The sequence below is a fragment of the Talaromyces stipitatus genome, genomic scaffold (genome assembly GCF_000003125.1).
Source record: "Talaromyces stipitatus ATCC 10500 scf_1105507295549 genomic scaffold, whole genome shotgun sequence".
Taxonomy (NCBI): domain Eukaryota; kingdom Fungi; phylum Ascomycota; class Eurotiomycetes; order Eurotiales; family Trichocomaceae; genus Talaromyces; species Talaromyces stipitatus.
The window spans coordinates 1661297-1681631 of record NW_002990117.1 but is presented as its reverse complement, the minus strand read 5'-3'; the positions used below and the strand labels follow the sequence as shown (position 1 = coordinate 1681631).

Here is a 20335-nt window from a genome sequence, read left to right as displayed (position 1 = left end):
CCCCTACTCTTGCAGGCGACTTCCTTATAATTACTCATATCAAACAGTCGGAGGCTCAAAATCCTCAACCCTCTCTACCACCTAGCTCCCAGGAGTGCAGCCTTTGACGCGTCTCAACGCGCCCGGCAACACCATGGCGCGTAAAGGCCCTGGTACAGACGGCCCTCTACAGACAGCCCTTCTGGAATCCACGTCTGCAGCCACAACAAGAGCTTCTAAAGGACAGAAGATCTTTAGCCCCATAGCTGCATTCCTTGATAAACACCGCAGCCAAACCACCGGCCTTACTCCTCACCTATTGAGAGCCCTCACCGCTCTAAGCGATGACCTCGCCTCGGTAGCTTAACAACATTTCAACGCTTATATTAGCAGTATCTCGACAACCTCTATTCTACCTGCCCTGTCTCCTTTCCCTTCCTCTTCCTCCATCCTAAATCCCTTACCCCCTTCACCCCCTCCCTCACGTTCCCCCTCAGGTCTTAACCAGTCAACTTATGCGACTATTACCTAATATGCCCTGGTCAAATCAACTCCCACTACTCACTCTAAAGCCTCCGTTAAAAAGCCTATGCCTCTGGTGAAACAACCCCTTCCTGACAACCGGCTCTTTGTACGCCTCCCAGCTGACCATACAGCCAGAAAAATGGAAGCCTACGCTATCTACTCTAGCCTACGGTCTCAACTAAACTTAAATAGTGCAGCACTAAAAGAAGTCCAAGCTACAAAGACTAGATTTGCACTATGCCCCTCATCTCCAGAAGCCCTCCTAGCCCTTGAGACCCAAAAAGAGATTATCTCTGCATTCTTTGTTAACTGCCAGATAGAACGCAGCTCCCAATGGGTCTCGTACCGAGTCACTAATGTGCCAAGGAAAATTGGCCAAATCTTGGATGGTTAATACTCTCTAATCCCTGTCAATCCTACACTACTATCCTTAGAAATTAGCGAAACTACAGGGCTTAAGCCTATATTTATTAGCGAGACCACTACGAGTGCTGCCAACCCTGATACTCTCTCCTCAAGCTGGTTTGTCAACTTCCTAGAAGGCATGAAATTACTACTGCCTATCCAGCTACGTCTTTTTAGCACTATCACTAATACTTGTCACCTCTCTAAGAAAACAATAGTTATTCAATGCATATGATGCTGGAAATAGCATAATGCACGATCCTATGCACGCCCCTCTCAATGCCAACTATATAGCTTCTCAGAGCATACTGAAGAGGGCCATGTCAACCACTGCACAGCCCTAAAGCCTCATCAATGCCCTCCTAGATGTATACACTGTCATGGACTATATCTAGCTAATTTTGTAGAATGCCTTCTACGCCCCAAAGGCAATACTAAATATACTAAAGCTTAACAAACAGAGATCCGCAAATCCTGTGCTATAAACCTCGCAAAAGCCTGAACTGAAGGAGGATGTAGCTCTCAGCTCTCCATAAGCACACAAGAAATACCTATGGCATTAGATGAGATGCCATCACAGCCTTTAATTCATGAGATTATCTCTCCTTTCCATTTAGTAACCTCTCCATCCCGCACCCTAACTAAAGATCCTCCTATTACAGCTTGTGCAGTCTATTTCATAACCTCTTAACTATAAAACTGGTTCGCCTCTCTTCTTGAACAGGAGCTATAATCTATCACTATCCAACTTAAAAGGCATCTTTCAAAATCCTACAGTTAAATGTAGGGCACGCGCCAGACGCACATGAAATAGCCCTCATATTGGCATACACTAGTAACATCAATATTATCCTAATCCAAGAACTATATACATTCAAAGACCTCAGCTAACAGATCATTAAAAAATATCCATTATATAAATGCTTCTCCCTAACTGATAGCTGGGCAATAAGTGGCCGACCACGAGTCCTCACCTATATCCGAAAGAAGAAAGGCATCCGGATCTCCCAGCTATGCCTCTTTACAACTGACACTAAAGAAGCCTCAGATCTCCTGTTCCTTCAGATTTTTTCGCCCACAGGAAAGTCTGCTCTGATAGTTAACATCTATAATGCCCCAGCAGGCTGCAGCAGAGCAGATGAAGCCACAAAAGCTTTTACAACCTTGCTAGAGGAGTATTTCCCTCAAACAATGATACTTACAGGCAATCTTAACCTACTACACAACAGATGGTAACCCTCGCTACAACACAGCCCTACAACTTTTGCAGAGCCATTTATCAACTAGCTGGATCTCCAGGGTCTAGTACTTATTTCCGACATAGACTGTCCCACACATGAAAGGGGTAACGTGTTAGACCTTAGTTTCGCCTCAAGCCCTCTGGCACTCGCAGGAGCCAAAGCTAGTATAGCGAGCCACTTAGATACAACCTTAGATCATTAACCACTAATTACCACTGTTCCATGGGATCAGAGATACAAGGAAACAGCCTAGAAACTGAGATTTGATACACTAGACTACACCTCCTTCCTCTCGCTCCTCACCTCTAATCTCGCTGGCACCGAGAGCTCAGCCGCAACAGAAGAAGATCTTAATGCCCTTGCTGAAAAACTAACATCTACAATTCAAGGAGCATATAGAGGCTCTGCTAAGAGGACTATGACACAAGGTATAGGATAATCATAGTAGAATGAAGACTGCAAGAAAGCTTTACACAATTACTACTTAGACCTCTGCTCAAAGATAGACTTCCGCAGGATAACTAGATAGTCTCAACGACAATTTTGGCGAGATAAGCTCTCTACAGCAATATAAATGAAGGATGTCTTTAATATGAGTAAATAGTATAAGTCCACAGGCACCTTCCAAAGCCCTCCACTAAAGGATCCACTGAGACCTAACAGCTTCCTAGCAGTTACTATACATGAGAAACGAGATGTACTAGTCTGTAATCTTCTCTAAAACTTGGCTGAGGCAGGAGACATACCTCTGGACTCCCCAGCAGTCCCTACCACTAGTCTCTACTTCCCAGATATAACAATGGCACAGGTGAAGGAGTCAGTACTTCAGGCAGGAAACACAGCCCCTAGCTCAGACAAAATCCCAACCTGCATACTTAAAGTGGCATGGCCTCTAATCAAGGACAAGGTACTAATGTTATACCAAGGGTGCCTAAAGATTGGTTATTACCTAAAATGCTTTCAACATGTAATCTTAGTAATTATCTAGAAACCAAAAAAGACTGATTGGTTCTCACCTAGATCATACAGAACAATCACTCTCCTATCAGTTCTTGGTAAAGGACTTGAGCGCTTGGTGGCATAGAATATGGTATGGATCTCTATACACTACAAAGTATTAGCAAGGCAACAGTTTAGGGCTCTCCCACTAAGATCTGCAAATAATCTAACTATATGCCTAACACATAATGTTGAACAGGCACTAAATCAAGGCATGACTGCCTCACTCCTTACCCTAGATGTTAAGGGCGCTTTTGATGCCATGCTTCCTAGCAGACTCATCTGTAGATTATATGAGCAGGGCTGGCCCACTAATCTTGTTCTCTGGATTGCCTCCTTTGCTACTGGGCGATCAGTCCAGATCTAACTTGATGGAGAGATTGGCCTCTCAATAGACATTGCCTGCAGTCTTCCACAAGGATCCCCAGTATCTAGCATTCTTTTCATGCTCTACATAGTGCCTCTATTCCATCTAGGAAACCCAAGGAACAGATTTGGTTACGCAGATGATGTAGCTAATCTGGCAATCTTAACATCTCTTGCTACTAACTGTGAAGCATTATCAGACTCACTACAAGAAGCTCTAAACTGGGGCGCTGCAGAGGGCATTATATTTACATCAGATAAATATGAGCTTCTTCACTTCTCCCAACATAAAATAGACCAGGACCCAATCTGCACACCTTCAGTAAAAGCTGGATCTATTATAATCTTAAAAAATACTAAATAGCTATATCTACATTGGCTAGGAATCCTCTTTAACAAAAAGCTAATGTTTAAATGGCATATTGGTGAAACAGTAGCTAAAGCCCTCACTGTGACTAATACCCTTCACTCTCTAGGGAATACTATCTGTGGAGTCAAACCTCATTTACTATAGTAGGCTGTATTAGCCTGTGTACTCCATAAAGCATACTATGGTGTAGAAATCTAGTGGCTAGGATGTACTTGCCCTAGGCCTTCTCAAATTTTAAATTGAGTTGGAGAACATTTTGAGAAACTAACTAAAGTAATACTAGCAGGTGCAAGAGCAGTTCTTTCAGTTTTCCGCACAACCCCAATATCTGTTCTATACCGAGAGTCTGGATTCTCTCCACCAGAAATTAAACTAGATTAAATAGCCCTCCAAACATTGGTCCGCCTATAGCGTCTTAATCTATACTACCCACTCTGAAGACGCGCAGAACAGATAGCCAGAGATGGCCGACAAACCAGTCAATTTGCCCGCTGAGTGCTGGCGCTCCCCAACTCTAAATAAATAAACCCTCTATAACATGCTCCCTGATATCCTTATGAGTCACGCAAGAGTGCCTTAGCCTAAATAGAAGCTCCCATAGGACGTACTAAGAAACAGGTAGCGGCTAATTTCATGGCTTTTCAACATACCATTTCTAGCTCGGATATTGTAATCTTTTCAGATGGATCTAGGCTAATAGACGGACGTGCAGAGGGTGGCTACATTAGATTTCAAGCATACCATCAGTTCCTCCACTCCTCACTCTCATATGGATATGGGAAAGAGGTCTTTGACACAGAAGCAGAAGCTACCTTAGCTGGTGCTTAAGCAGCAATAGCATACCTAACAGCTCAATTTGCTACCAATCTATGGATCTGTCTTGATAACCTGGAAGTTGCCACGCACCTTCTATCCCCCTCTACAGGATCCTCTCAAGAGGTCTTTAAATCCTTTCGCACTCTTACAGCTGCCTGGCCACTACGCGAAAGGCTTCCACACACCAAAAGTAGATCAATCCAAATCCGATGGGTCCCTGGACGCACTAAAATCCCTGAGAATGAAGCAGCTAATCTCACTGCTAAGGAAGGAGCTGTCTCTATCCCCGTCTCTCCATATAAGTCCTTATATGCCTCGCTAAAGAGATACACCAAGACTTAATCTCTTTCTGCTGCTCAGACACGGTGGCAGACTGTAGCACCACAGACATACCAAGATCTAGAAATAATTATATCTCCTAAACGCCCTGGAGAGCTTCAACTTAACCGACTTGACCTTAGCTATATCATAGTGGCCCGTACTAGTTATGGAGACTTTACGGATTACCACGAGCGCTTTAATCATGATGATGCTTATCTTCTCTATCAATGTAGAGTATAAAAAGCACCTCTACATTTCTTCTTCTGCTATATAGCTAAGAGATGAGCCCCTTGTCTACCTGAACCCCTTTCTGAAGTTATCTCTTTTCTTTTAGGCACTGCGAAAGGAACACGAAAACTAGCCTCATGGCTAGCAGAGACCCATTTCTTTGAGGATATCTGTCCTCATCAACCTCTCCTTAGCACCTAGCTAAGTCAGCCCTACTTTCCCCTTATATCTCTCTTTTCCTTTGTTCTTTTTCTTTCTTTCTTTTCTTCTTTCCTTCTTCCCTTTTTCTTTTCAAACTCACTGCTTAAGTATGATGGTGGTAGAATGATGGGTCATGAAGCGTAGGTGGACCATTGCAGCTGGCAAATACCTAAAACCCACTAGGAAGTGGATCTCCCTTTAAGACCACAGCAGCTATGGAAATGCGCCAAAGAGTCTCTTATTTGTATATAAATCTGATAGGACCTGAAGCCCGAGGCTTACCCCTCGGCGGCCTATGTCCCAGTAGGGATCGGTGGGAAGCGTGCATGTCACGAACCACGGCCGTTAAATATACACACACACACACACACATATTTCACAGGGGGAAAGTGCACTGTATTGGCCCTTTTAGAGGGTAAAACTTGAGTCCGAGGCAGAAGTGTTGAGATAATTACTTTCTAAATTGCAATTGGACTAAGGCAAGTTACATTTAGCATTACCATAGGGTTAGGGCTATAGAAAGGAGGTGTTATTACACTATGGGATGAGGGTCCGAGAGCACTCGGAACATCTCCTTCGGGAATTCCTACTACATACTACGTACTAAAGATATTTTTCGGCCCCTTCTCAGAGCTGAGAGTTTTAAGTTTAGTGACACGTTAATGGAATGAAGATCACTCAGCTGTGTTGTCAGCTCGTAATTGCTCAAAATTTGGTTCCGAGCTTGTGTGGATACATATGGATGCAACGAGACACTCTGGCCTTCTGGGCGACGATCACCGTTATATTTGCTGCGTTAAAAATAGCGGTTTCGAGATATGAATCTGAGAGAGAAATGGCCGGAGGCCTTTAATTAGGTGCTTGCCATATGATCATCCTCCACTCTTCGCTTTGTTTCCTGGTATTATGGCCACCTAGATAGGTCTCAGGTATGAAGATCAAAGAAAATGGATAATAAGACAGGCCATTATGTTGATTATCCAATTCTATCCTGGTGGCTTATTAGACGTCCAGTATCTTTCCTGTCTATAAACCAGCCCTAAGACCCGGATGGCTGCTTTATATCGAACTAGCTTTCATTACCAGTCAATCAACCCTGTAACTCTTACCCGCATTCCTTTTGTGTCCAATTTTGGCTGGGGCACCATGAAGTCATGAGCCAACTCAACGTCAGTGATATCAGTCTCATAAAGCTCAAATTCAAAACGTCGAAAAAGCATAGCCAGAGTTAAATGGAGTTCAATGTATGCCAAACTATGACGACTTGTTAGCAGTATGCCCGTAACCGAAAGAAAGAAATGCAAATTACTTACTTGACTCCAATACACATTCGAGGACCTTTGCCAAAAGGGACAAAGTACCGACTCAAGCTCTCTCCTTCTTCGGTCTTTGCGCCATCGAGCCATCGCTCAGGAATAAATGAGGAGGCATCTGGAAACACTTTTTCATCACGGAGAACATCCAGCGTAGTCATTGACACCGGCGTTCCAGGCGGGATTACCCAGTCTCCGTACTGAATAGGCTTCTCTGGCGAGACACGCGGAAGACGAACAGATACACCAGTAGATAACCGTATTCCTTCCTTCACGCACGCGGCGAGATATGGTAACTTTTCTAGGACCACCGACTTCGGTAAAATCGCCGGGTTCGGTATGGCTTCTTGAAGCTCGCTACGCAGTCTTTGGCAATGCTTTGAGTTGTCAAGAAGATGGAAAACGGTGGTGGTTAATGCCCAAGCTACAGTCTCGACCCCAGCTCCTATCATCTGCTGGGCTTCGGAGCCTAAGGCGACGTACCGTTTTTTCAGGAGGTGGGAGGTTGCTTTTGAGTAGTGCGTCGAAGATGGTCGTATTCCCGTCGGAGTTGACCTTTTCGTTGTGGATAATGTTGGCGATTCTATCTTGCAGATCCTGGTACATTTGTAAGAAGGACAGTGAACGACAAGAACCGAGGCAGCGAGAGAGGATAGGTACGTGCATACCTTTTGCAACACAAACATTTTGAACATATTCGGCGCCACCGTTTTTAACAATGCTCTAGGACTTAGCCCCAGTACCTATCAATAAGTCAATATCCAATGCTGTACAGATGCAGAGACTGAGAGGGGATCAACTCACGATAAAAACACTAGGAAACTGCAGCCCAAAATGTGCAAACTTTCGAACCGCCTCGTACGCAGCGTGAAAACTGTCATGAAAATCGGGAGACTCTAACTGATTGTACGAGAAACCAAAACAGTACGAAGAAATAACATCTCCCGCAACGAATTAAACGCATCGTTGAACGCGAGAATCCGTCCGCTATCTTTATACGCCGCGATCCCTTTACTCAATTTCTCCAGCATCTCGTGCACAATCGGCTCGAATTTGGTGATGCTTCTCTTGGAGAACATGGGATCCAAGGGTGCTCGGCGGATGTAATGGAGATGACTCGATACGGTTGAGGATGTGGCCGTATTGGCCCCGAATCTACCGGACATCCACGCATATCGTTCATATTCCTTGTGGCCGGTATACAACTCATCCCAGTACCGACTGTCTTGGATATGGACTTCGAACGGGTTTATGCGAACAATGGGACCTTATATAAACCATTAGGTAAACCTGAACGGGCCCATGGTGGTCATCCTCACGTACCATATTTCTTATGCATGCGCTGGATCTGAAATGTGAATTGCCCCCTCTTGACAACATCATAGTAGAATTCGTACCATTTGGAAGCTGCAGCTAGTTTTGGGCCTGGAAATTTAGCCAGTGGGCTATAGTATAAGCGGTACACGACGAGACCGACTAGGTAGAGCAGATAGGCGGCTGCTATTGCGCCTCCTACTTCGACCGATGGTCGTGAGGTGGAAATGTATCCCATGCCAATTTAATGATGATAATGACGATGACTGGCAAAACGGAAGTAGGACAATCACTGTTTGTCTTGTCTTTCAGGTCACAACGGTTAACAATTAGGGCACGAGCAGCGCATGAGTAAGTAACGAATCACCAAGGAATGGCCAAGCCCTATATGGAAACCCCGGGCCGATTGGCCACAACGAAGCCTCCAGATCTCATAGTCGGCGCTCCCTAACCTAGTTAGCATGGCTTTTAAATATTCATCACCGATATTAAGCTATTCTCTCTGTTTGGCCGTCATAAAGAAGAGTTTCATGAGATGCTTGGTGGTGTCACTGGAGTGCCGTGTCCTCGATATCGAGAACCACCACCCGCAAAAATAGTTCAGAGCCAGCACCTTATCATGATAATCGTCAACTTATCAGCTTGCTTCGATTTTGACATGATATCTTGGCTGGCCGATCAAATCTAAAGGCTAGACCTAAAATGATCTCGGTTGTCAACTTAGCGGCTGTTGCCTATTAATCGTCCACACAATACTAATAGAGACAGAATGTGCTTGATATATGTAATAATCATCTAAAGTCAACTCTACCAGTCCGATAAGACAGACACAATGGCAAGTAGTAATACTCCCTCATCATTATTATCACCACCGCCACCACGTATCCGTGACATCCTCCCCAAACTCCGCATCGGCCGCTACATCCCAGGACCCAACAACTCCCTAACCGTGTCCCTGGTGTCCTGGTACATACCGAATCCATAAACCGCCCCTCCACGCCAACCAGCCATGCAATCAACACAGGCGTAACCACAATCCTACCACGTCGTGACTGGTTCAATTTCGGCTGTTATGCCAGCTACTTCCGCTTCAATGGATCTGGCGAGATGACTGGTTCGCACTGGCTTGATGAGACGGGTTTATTGAGCTCACCGATTATACTCACAAACTCATTCTCGGTTGGTCCGTGCTATACGGGGATATTCGAGTATGCTGTTCGAGAGTATAGGGATAAGGAAACAGGACTGGTGGATTGGTTCCTGCTGCCTGTTCTGGCTGAGACGTGTGATTTATTTCTGAATGATATTGGTACCATGGCTGTTACGTCAGATATGGTTGTTAGAGGAATTGATCTGGCCAGTTCTGAGCCCGTGAAAGAAGGTAACACCGGTGGTGGGACGGGGATGATGTGTCAAGGCTTCAAGGGAGGTACAGGCAGTGCTAGTAGCGTCATTGATGGCGTGGCTTTTGGTGCAGAGACGACGTATACTGTCGCTGCTTTGGTGCAGGCTAATTACGGCGCAAAGAGGGATTTGCATTTTGGTGGAGTTCCTGTTGGACGATTGATTGAGCAGGAAGAAGCTGCTGCAGCAGCAGCAGAGGAAGATGTAAAGAAAGCCAAAGATGGAAGTATCATCGTAGTCATCGCAACCGACGCACCGCTTCATCCAACTCAGCTCCAGCGTCTAGCTAAAAGGGCCACTGTCGGACTATCACGGGTAGGAGGATGGGGCTCAAATAGTTCGGGGGATATATTCATTGCTTTTAGCACGGCCGAGCAGATCCCGCGAGCTCCAGATTTTAGTTGGAAGGCAACTGTCGAACAGAAAGTATCTGTTGTACAGGATGTGACGATTAATGCTCTGTTTGAAGCAGCAGCTGATGCTACAGAAGAAGCGATTTATAATGCTTTAGTAGGAGCTCGGGATATGGAAGGTCCTCGGGGAGTAGTTGTCAAGGCGTTGGATCATGAGAAACTGAAAAGTATCATGGAAAAGTACCTATAGTGGATAAGAGATTATCAATATGGCGAGAGAATATACGACTCTTATAGCCGATGGTTTTTAATGATACTAGCTTATTAGATTGATATTTGCTCTAATCTTTAGGGCATGAATGGGAGGCATAATAGCCAATTCTCATATAGACGTTGCCATGCAAGTCTGGTCTGTGTCAAAGTGTGTCTAAAATAGCACAATATGAGGTGTTTAGGCAGCCTTATTATGGACGAAACTATTGAGGACGTGCGTACTATGGAGACACAGAGAACCGTGGCTATGTTTCGTATTCTCTTTGACTGTAAACCACTGTGAAACGTGGCAATGCATTGAGCAACCACAAACGGGTAATGTGTTACTCTTCTGCATGTCTCTACATATAGATAGACAAGCATCTGTTAGATATATTGGGAGTATCAGGTGAAAGTGTAGTTTATTCCAGAGTCAATGGCAGTCAATATACACGCTGATAAAATGGCCTGATTTACGAGGACACCGCCATGGATACTTGTAAACAAATCATTGGGTATCGAACTTATCAATCGTAGATAAGTAATAAACATCATCCCCGAAACCGCATAAGTCATAGACGACTCCCCCTTCGTTAAGTCATAAGATATCGACCTGAAATATCGACCAGTCTAAACATGACGGAACGGCTCATACGCATCTTGACGGAATGTCTGCATAGGAACATTGTGCTGACCCGAGTAAGGCGCAGCAGGACCAGCAGGTGCACCACCGTACGGACTGCTAACACGCTCGTATGTATAAGGAGCCTTCTCAGCCATGACGCGGCTTCGACCAGCCCGTCCACCATGGTACGGCGAACGCGCGGCGCAGCAACAAGAGCTAAACAGCCAGAACAATGTCCCACAGAATGCGAACGCGGTGGCAATCCATGTAGCGACGTAGATGTTATGTCCCATTGATCCGTGCATACCGTACTGTTTCAAGGCAGTGTTGAAAGTTCCTGTGAAAACGGCAAACATGGCGGTAGCAGTAATCGAGGCGGCAGCAGTGAAGAAAAATGCGACTCCGGATATAATGCTGGTCACCAAACTACCCAATCGACTGCAGATAGCGAAAAGGCCCACAATCAACTCGAGCGCAGTAACGCCAAAAGCGATAATATAAGCGATAAAAATCCATTTCGAGACCGCTTTATAGGTATTTAGGGCTTTATGAAGATTACTGGGCAAGATATCCTCAACATCCTTGGAGCTACCGGTATTATTCAACCCCCAAACACTGACAGGATCAAATGCAAACTCGGCCTTGGGTCAGAGCAATAGTCGACTTCGAATTTTCCGGAACTGGTCTTGTTCCCAGCACAGTATCCCCAAAGACCGATGTCGTAGAAGTCCCGAATGTGGTTTTTGGCGAGAGCTTCGGCGAGAGCGGCTTCGAAGCAGGAGCTGCCGAAGTTTGTGAGGTCGCCGAGTGCGCTTGCAGCTTCGTTGGCGAGGGAGCTGCCTCCTGCGCTGGTTAGGTTGCTCAGGTCGGCCTTTAGTATTCTGTTAGTGGAAAGAACATCCTTCTGCGACAGGGTTGAGTAACGCACTCTGAAGAAATATAAATCGGTTTTGGTTGATGAGTTTGAATTCGTGCTGCCGATGCCGACAAAGATGAGTGATATCAAAGCACCGACCGTGACGGCATATGGAAAGACGATACACGCGATGCGACCTATCGAAGTCATTTTGACGGTATCGACTGAGAACGAAGTATCAAGCGAATGTCGAGACGAATATGTAAAGTGATGACAATCGATGAAAGAATGCAAGATGAATGAATCAAAAAGAAAGATGAAGGATAACACAATTAAATAATAAACACAGCTGAGATTAGCATCTGTCCCAGCCGCGTGTAGAAAGCAGTGTGATTGGCTGCGCAAGCGTGGCTGAGTGGTAGACACCTCAGGCCGTCTCCACTTTTTGCCCAGCCGCAACTCGTCCCAGCCTTAAATTTAAATTTAATCCTTTGTTTCTATTTTTGCTTATTGCTGTGTACGAGGCTGTGGTGTAAACTTTTACATTCTAGATTACTATTCAGAGTACTCCGTACGTACAGAGTACACTCTGTAACAGTCAATAATGATTGTCCAATCTAGGCATTTCGAAGGGAGAATGTATGCAGCAGAAGACCTTTTCTCGTCATCGGCGACATTCCCCTTCTGGAACATTTGACGATGTTCATTGCTCTTACCATTTGTGGTTAGCTTAGATACTGATGAGTGCCTGAGGCAGCAAGAAACATTTCAATCAGACCAGCGCACCATCTCCATCCCAACACCACCGAGAACCAATAATTTCTCTGTAGTGCCTGTCGCATTATCAGCAATCTCCATATCATCCATCGCCGCAATATCTGCTACAGGACAGTATCGGTCCGATTCCAACGTGACACTAATCACTTGCTCTTGACTTGTCTCCTTCACCAAGTCAATAATTACCGACCACAATTTGATCCGCTGGTCGTTTGCTGACGATGCAATCTTTAACGTCGCAGTTGTATCTGTGCGAGTACTCAAAATCTTGACTGCTGTTATGGCCGATGCATGCGCGTTAACAATACGTACACTGCTGACGACGCGGACACCGCCATTCAGGTCGACCAGCGTGATGGACAGAGAATTATCATCGCCGCCGCTGACGAGTACTTGATACCCCGGATAGACTTCGCCATTCTCCAAGGCCTTGATACTGCTAGCGTGAATGGCATGATGTAGTTCCCATTTCAATGTGTTGACAATGAATGTCGTGTTTACCGAGAACTGATAGCATCCTTCGTGCGTGATCCAGTCCACCGGCCAGAAAGCAAGATATCCATCAGTGGCTCCTGTGACCAGAAAAATTCTCGATTCTTGAACCATGAAATGAACTTCTGTCAGACAATTCGTCGAGTACGTTCCTTTCCCAAGAAGCTCATAAGTGTGCGAGTCCATCGAACTTGTATATGAGAATACCTAACTGAGTTAGCAAAACAAAAATCAAAAGAAAGCCGGGCGGCTCACCTTCACAGTAGAATTGGAGTATACAAGAGCCAGCAGAAACTTATCCTCATCGACCGATGACTTCATACGAAGCACGTCAAAACTAGTAACGCGAAGCTCTACTTCCGTCTCCTCTCGCGGGATTGCAGCTTCCATTAAAACTGCAAGACCGAATTTGGGCGCAGAACGAATTCTCCACGCCATGAACCCCTCTCCTCCGGCGCTGGAAAACAAAAAGCGACCGTCATCTGACCATTTGATTTGCTGTAAACCACTAACGTGACCGCTCAGGATACGCAAACATTGCGCAGCGTTCCATGTGCTGCTCTCTCCTTTTGACACCCGAGATGGAACCGATATACGAATCAATGTATCTTCTCCCCCGCTAGCTATGAGTGGAAGCGTTTGATCTCCATTTTGGATTCCTGCTTTAGTTACTGCTAAAGTCTTTTGTTCGCGCCCATGACTGCCCAGTTGCAGTGAGTGATGTACAACGGTATCCGCAACAACTGCGTGCAATGATCGTGCTTGATTCCAGACTATCGTGCCCGCTCCTTGTGTACTAGGATCTGGCATGAATTGCCAGACTCGGTTAACACCACCACAATCAAGTGTTATGATTTCGGTCTGGGTAGTCTCATTCCACAGAATTAGAGAAACGTCTCGGAAACCATAAAGAATAAACTGCCCTGTTTTTTCGTCGAAATAAGCGCCTTTAATCTGCGATAATGGAGCCGATGAACGGTGGATCTGTTGTAAGCCATAGGCATTCTCTGCATCAGACTGCCTGTGTAACCGATAGACGCAATAATGGCAATCTCCACCCCCGGTCAGAAAGTATTCCGTATCGGAGTTTTTATCATCATCTATAGAATTGATAAAGTTCACAGTTTCTCTCCCATGAGCTCGCCACTTCACAAACGAGTACTCCAGTCTCCCTTTTGTGGGATCTAAAGTGTACAGCAAAAGCTGGCCATCCTTACCTCCAATAGCAAGGCATTTGCCCCCGCCGATAATGGATCCTGAGTATATTCTAAGTGCTGGAGGCAATATCAGATTTGTCTGTTTCACATCATAGCGCTCGCCTTTGATTTCGACACTGAATAAGTGCGCTTCTTCTGAGTGGGGATACCCCACAAGGAATCTGAAATTTCGAGGAGATCCTGACACGCCATTTGTCACTGCATCCAACATCACAATTTTCAAGGGCCGACGAGGAACTTTGATCAAATCTGTCATTTGCCTGGTTGTTTGATCGTATAGACGCAATCTCCCAGAAGAGCCACCAATGATGGCAAGACCATAGCTCGAGAGAGAAGATATCGTAGCAAAAGAGCGCAAGTCCTCTTCCGTAGACAATGTTTCCCAGCGCATCTGCGGTTTATTACTGAGAGGAGCAAAGGTAGTAAAAGTGCCTAACTGTACGAGGCCAGTCGTATAAACCACAGCAACACTATCCTTCGACACAAACCCGAACACTCGAGGCATGAGACCATCAATCTCAACTTTTGAATATGCAGCTTTCAACAAAATTTTGGGAATGTAAGGTGAGACGTCGTTTCCTCCGTTATAAGTCAACTTGTACATCCTGACTGCACCATCATTTCCGCCAGTATATACTACTTGCGTATCGTCATCTCCTTTAGACAAGGCTAATGACCAGATATGCTTTCCGGCATGATGGCCCAAGGTCGAGATATTCCTCAACTCATATTCAACCCCATCCTTCGATGTCGAAAACGTCAAATCCAACCGCCACAGGCGACTCGTAGCATCCTCCCCTCTTGAGACAAGATTGACAATACGTGTATGGTCTCCCCTGGCAGGAAGAAAGTAGACCCCCCATACACGGGAGGAATGGCCCCAGCCCTTGGCAACAGCAGATTCAGAGCCAGTCGATATTCGTTTAGGGGCAGTAATTCCAAAGCCTGTACTTCGCAAGTCAAAACCATCGGTAACATATGCCGCGCGATCTGCCGAGGTAGCATGGGTACAATCTGAGATATCCCATATTCTCACAGTACGATCATCACTGCAACTAGCGAGAAGTCGTATTTGTTGCTCCTTCCCGGCTATAGTAAACCGTAGTTCGTCGGAAATGCCAACTCCAAATATTGACCCATCGTGCCCGGTAAAGAAATGATGGATTGAAGAGGAAAATGTAGTCGCATTTCCATCCGTACTATCACTTTTGAAGCACGACCAGACAATAATTTCACCAAAGACAGTCCCGGCTGCAATGAGGATATGCGAAGACGACAGAGCCACAATATTTGCAGAGTAGAGTGTAGACTGGACACCATTAACCAAGTGTCTTAGTTGTACGGCGTTAGGGTATTTTGAATCAGTGACTCTTTTCAAACTGACACTCAACACTGAGTTGTGCCCCGTAATCAAGTACGCAAAGTTCGGACCATCATCAACGAGTGCTGAACATATATCATATATCCAGTCAGGAGCAGCATGTTCAAGCGTCCCACAAACAATACGAACTCGGGGATCCTCCCCTTGCCCAAGGATGTGGATGAACCGTAAAGAGGATCCTCCCCATGCAAGCACAGTAATCTTATCCTGCTCCTGGCATCGTTGCTCATCAGTCATGAAACCGTGGACATTGTTCCGTTTGAAAATTTTGAGCTTATGGATAGATTCTCCGCTTTCGACATCAATGACTGAGACGAATGGTCCTTGGCCCTTGAGAAGATATCTTGATGAGCTCAGATGGATTTCCTTTAGAGCAGTGACCGGGAAGCAGCCATCAAAGTGCTGTCAAGACTGTTAGCATACATATACTTTCCAACGAGGTCTTGAGGAATCCTACCTCGGAACACGACATTGATTGGCATGCACATGAACTGTAATGTTTCGAACTACAGACTCGAACAGTATTGGTAGTTGTTTCTATCCTCTGGAATAAATATTCTCTAGATGCAAACATAGATGTAAAGTGTAAGTCCCGCCATCCCCAGAAAAATCGTCTTTACCGCCCCACCTTCCGGAAGACATTGTGGGAAAGTGCAGGTGCAACTTCACAAGAAAATATCTATATCAGAAACTTTCGTCTTGTCCAATATTTCTTGGCGTATCTGGTGTAAAAAAAAAAAATACTAGAGCTGCTCGCTGAAGTTGGGTGGAATTGTCAACGGAGCTATTCACACAATGATTTCTCTATCTACGGACTACCTTAAGTCACCTAAGTACCATATCCTCATCGATGTCCTTTCAATTAGGAGTTTCTTCCTGGTCACAGGGTTAGGAAGACTGGGTGAAAATAACCTCATACTCATGTCTTTATTAAACCAGTCGAATATTCTATATGTACAAAGCTTTTTATTGCATCATAGATGTTTCTCTCACTTCATTTCCACGGTCTGCTCCACCACACCGTCATTAAACATGCCACTGTGGACCTGGCGCACAATATCATCTGGGTTCTGTTGAATCACATCGAGTTTCCTCCTGGCATAACCCTTCAGACCAGGGACCTTGGCCAATGCCATAAGGATACGTTCACGCAGGGTACGCTTGCCCGACCGTTCCTCCCAGAGCATGTACCCGACGGTAACCATGATGAAGATCCAGTAGACGATGTATGCAATGACAGATCCGTAAGTACCCGTGTTCTCCCAGCCCAAAATGGCATTGAACACATCCCAGCCATTGTCAGTCTCTGCATTGCAGCAATTAACATGCCAGACAGTCTCTTTAATATTGTATGAGCCTGGCCCACTGCCTTGCTCGCTAACGTCTGCTCCGACGGCGAGTTGGAAGCGGTAGTACTGAAGATCCCAAACGACCTTGGAGAACATTCCCGCAGCAATCAGGTAAAGTATACATGTTGAGGCGATCAGGAAAAGCTGAATGGACATGGCATTACCACCACGGTAGATCAGATATCCGCACCCCAAGCCCGCGATAATTCCAGTCACGACGGGCAATGGGAAGGCAGTCGCTGGGTATCCCAGAGAGACACCAGCAACGAAAACAACACCCTCAACACCTTCACGCAAAGTGGTGATAAATGGAAGCAAGAACATGGCATAACGACGGGCCCAGTCTCCGAATAGCTTCGACTTCTTTGAGTTTTTGTTTTTCTCGACCAAGGTCTTCGCGATCTTGATACGCCACTGCTCCTTGGTTTTATTGATTCGCAAAAGAGCCAAACCCATTGCAGTCACAATAATGCAGGCAATTAGATAGAATATGCCTTCCCATAACTGCTCTGCCTTGGCCCAAATATTATGGCCCAACCCATAAAAGACACCGACGAAGGCGCCGCCGATAATCAGACAAATGAGTATGCCTGAAAATGAGCCGTACCACACCTGGCGAACCAGTCGTTTATATAATGCATGGTCTTGGTGTGGTTCGCCGAGACTCTGCTTGAGGAAGGAGAGGAGCACTGAGATGATGATGGAGGCTTCGAGGCACTCGCGGAAAACGATGAAAAAAACCTGCACTGCAAAGACATTTGCCCCCATCTTGACCAATTGACCTTTTGCTGTGCGTGCGTGTGTGTGTATACAGGTGTCAAAAAAGTGAAAGTATTGGGGTTTCATCCCAGGAACAGGAATGGAGACATATAGGAAAGTGCTGACAGAGTGTCTAGGCGAAAGTCGGGTCCAAACTCTGCATCAGGTGACATCTTATCTGATCAAACTGATCTCTCGGCGGTATCGGCGATACCAAATCCGGCTTAGCGAGCGCTCAGTCCCTAACGCTAAGCTGAATAATTACGCGCTAAAGAACCTTGTCTGAGGAATCAGCCAATGGCAGAGTTTCATCTGATAGGATATGCTGTGGGGCGTTATTATCTGATGCAAAATTTTCATTCGTCAATGCCGAAGTCGCACCTCGTGTTCTCGCCTGCTCGGCTGGATTGGACGCCAACACCTAGCAAGAAAAAGATCTGATATGGTTGCGGCGGGGCCTCTCACTCTCGTCACTCCGTCACTTCCGCCTTTCTACTTGCTGTGACGGCTGTGGAAGCTTCCGAAGAAAGCTCGGCAAAGCGTGATCGTTGATCAGGCAAGACATTATTTCGCACATGGCCATTCTATCGGCCCGTATAAGTTGCCAGCCACACACCGAGAACCGATCCCAATTGACAAACTCCCAAGGGATCGTGTAGCCAGTGCCCATAATGTTACACTTGCTCATCTTTCTCCTGCTGGCCCTCGGTGACTTTTCAGCCGCCAAAGATGTCGTCTACAATTTCAATGTCACATGGGTGACAGCGAACCCAGACGGCCTGGCCGAGCGCAAGGTTGTGGGCATCAATGGCCAATGGCCGCTTCCTATTATCGAGGTTGACAAGGGCGACCAGTTGATTGTCAACATGTACAATGGCTTAGGCGACAAGAGTACCAGCATACACTTTCATGGCATGTTCCAAAATGGGACGAATGACATGGATGGAGCTTCGATGGTGACCCAGTGCCCTATTCCACCTGGGTCGAGCTTCACATATAACTTCACCGTCAATCAGCACGGAACCTACTGGTATCACTGTCATACAGTAAGTGGTGGGAACTGGCTGAAGAAGTTACCTGGCTGACTGATATAACCGAACAGGATTACTGCTATCCAGACGGATACCGCCAGGCACTCATTGTCCACGATAAAGATGCGTACTTCGCCCATCAATACGATGAGGAGCTTTCTGTCACCTTGTCTGATTGGTACCACGACATGATGGAGGACATCAAGCCCAAATTCATGTCACTGTACAACCCAACAGGAGCGGAACCGATTCCGAATGCGTTTCTGTTCAACGACACGACCAATCTCAGCCTTTCTGTGAAGCCGAACACGACATACCTGCTCCGACTTATAAACACTGGTGCCTTTGTCTCACAATACTTCTATATCGAAGATCACACCTTCAAAATCGTTGAGATCGACGGCGTCTACACTGAACCGACCGAGGCCGATACCTTGTACATTTCAGTAGCTCAGCGGTATGCAGTGCTGCTCACGACGAAGAATACCACCGATAAGAATTACCCGATAGTCACCGTGGCTGATTCCACGCTGCTTGACACGATACCTTCAGATCTACGACTCAATTCTACCAGCTGGCTAGAATACGATGGCTCGGCACCTCATCCGCAAGCCGACATCACCGTCGCTGAATCGTCAGACCTTGTTCCTATCGACGATAGCACACTTGTTCCTTACGACCATATGCCGTTGCTAGAGAACCCGGTGTTATCAATCCAGCTGGACGTGGTCATGGGCATGCTCGACACTGGCAAGGGCTACGCTTTCCTCAACGACATCAGCTATACGGCGCCAAAGGTGCCGACACTGTATACTGCCTTGTCTGCGGGCAATCAGACGACCGATGCAACCGTCTACGGCGAGTTTACGCACCCGATGGTGCTAGGCCATCATGACGTGGTCGAGATTATTATGAATAACAACGATTCGGGCGCGCACCCATTCCATCTGCACGGCCACAACTTCCAGGTTCTGACGCGGTTTCCCAGTTATGGTGCAGACTTTTTTGAACTGAAGGGTGGTGACCCGGTTCCATACGATCCATCTAATCACTCGGCCTTCCCGGCATATCCACCGAGACGAGATACCCTCGTCCTACCACCACAGGGACATTTCGTGATCCGTTTCGTAGCGGACAACCCCGGAGTCTGGATTTTCCATTGTCACATCGACTGGCATCTGGCACAGGGATTGGGAATGTTATTCATCGAAGCGCCAACTCAGCTTCAAGAGCAAATGACCATCCCAGCCGACCACCTAGCCGCATGCAGTGCTGGGGGGATTCAATCAAAGGGCAATGCCGCGGGCAACACGGAAGATTACACCAATCTCAAGGGCCAGAATGTGCAGCCAGGATGGATTCCGGACGGATTTACGGCACGAGGTATCGTTTCGATGGTGTTTACCGTATTGTCGGCGGTGCTTGGGATGGGGTCGATCGTGTTGTATGGCTTGTCGGATCTCAAGTTTTCGAGTACGGGTTCGACGGATGGGCAGGACGTAAGCGACGAGTATCGTGATTAGAAGTGTTGGTTTCGGGATTTTATCTATTCGCAGGTTACGTGTTGATGATACCCTAAAATGAAAAAGGTCATTGAATTAAAATGGTCTTGTAATCGATTCGTAGCGTTAGTTAAAAACCTAAGGCATCAAAACTATTCCGTATTTGTATATATTAGTCACGTGACTTCGTGACTACTTCGTGTCATCATCATCATCCATCAGAACTTTCCACCTAGCATCCCATCTATCTGACTCTTCA

At 46.2% G+C, this 20335-nt stretch overlaps 5 protein-coding genes across 5 annotated transcripts, besides 3 other annotated features; 2 read left to right on the top strand and 3 right to left on the bottom strand.

The window, feature by feature from the left end:
• Nucleotides 1–398: 398 nt before the first annotated feature.
• Nucleotides 399–474: a sequence feature (G-rich).
• A 1281-nt stretch (nucleotides 475–1755) lies between these two features.
• Nucleotides 1756–5223: a mobile genetic element.
• Nucleotides 5224–5480: 257 nt separating this feature from the next.
• Nucleotides 5481–5541: a sequence feature (GA-rich).
• A 954-nt stretch (nucleotides 5542–6495) lies between these two features.
• Nucleotides 6496–8316, bottom strand: TSTA_014800 (cytochrome P450, putative; the record flags this gene model as incomplete). Its single annotated transcript, XM_002483577.1, has 7 exons — nucleotides 6496–6705; nucleotides 6765–7216; nucleotides 7248–7361; nucleotides 7433–7507; nucleotides 7569–7638; nucleotides 7704–8031; nucleotides 8088–8316. The coding sequence occupies 7 exons, from the start codon at nucleotides 8314–8316 to the stop codon at nucleotides 6531–6533; spliced, it is 1443 nt and encodes a 480-aa protein (XP_002483622.1). The 3' UTR covers nucleotides 6496–6530.
• Nucleotides 8317–8910: 594 nt separating this feature from the next.
• TSTA_014790 (D-aminopeptidase, putative) lies at nucleotides 8911–10085 on the top strand (the record flags this gene model as incomplete). Its single annotated transcript, XM_002483576.1, has 2 exons — nucleotides 8911–9044; nucleotides 9086–10085. 2 exons carry the CDS (start codon nucleotides 8911–8913, stop codon nucleotides 10083–10085), a joined length of 1134 nt encoding a protein of 377 aa, XP_002483621.1.
• A 498-nt stretch (nucleotides 10086–10583) lies between these two features.
• On the bottom strand, nucleotides 10584–11778 carry TSTA_014780 (uncharacterized protein; the record flags this gene model as incomplete). Its single annotated transcript, XM_002483575.1, has 3 exons — nucleotides 10584–11353; nucleotides 11377–11583; nucleotides 11641–11778. The coding sequence occupies 3 exons, from the start codon at nucleotides 11776–11778 to the stop codon at nucleotides 10718–10720; spliced, it is 981 nt and encodes a 326-aa protein (XP_002483620.1). The 3' UTR covers nucleotides 10584–10717.
• Nucleotides 11779–12163: 385 nt separating this feature from the next.
• Nucleotides 12164–17552, bottom strand: TSTA_014770 (WD repeat protein; the record flags this gene model as incomplete). The annotated part of the gene is made up of 4 exons (XM_002483574.1): nucleotides 12164–13044; nucleotides 13093–15837; nucleotides 15893–15926; nucleotides 16429–17552. The coding sequence occupies 4 exons, from the start codon at nucleotides 17550–17552 to the stop codon at nucleotides 12337–12339; spliced, it is 4611 nt and encodes a 1536-aa protein (XP_002483619.1). The 3' UTR covers nucleotides 12164–12336.
• Nucleotides 17553–18134: 582 nt separating this feature from the next.
• TSTA_014760 (ferrooxidoreductase Fet3, putative) lies at nucleotides 18135–20174 on the top strand. Its single transcript, XM_002483573.1, has 2 exons — nucleotides 18135–18589; nucleotides 18646–20174. The coding sequence occupies exons 1-2, from the start codon at nucleotides 18215–18217 to the stop codon at nucleotides 20095–20097; spliced, it is 1827 nt and encodes a 608-aa protein (XP_002483618.1). The 5' UTR covers nucleotides 18135–18214; the 3' UTR covers nucleotides 20098–20174.
• The last annotated feature ends 161 nt before the right edge of the window (nucleotides 20175–20335 follow it).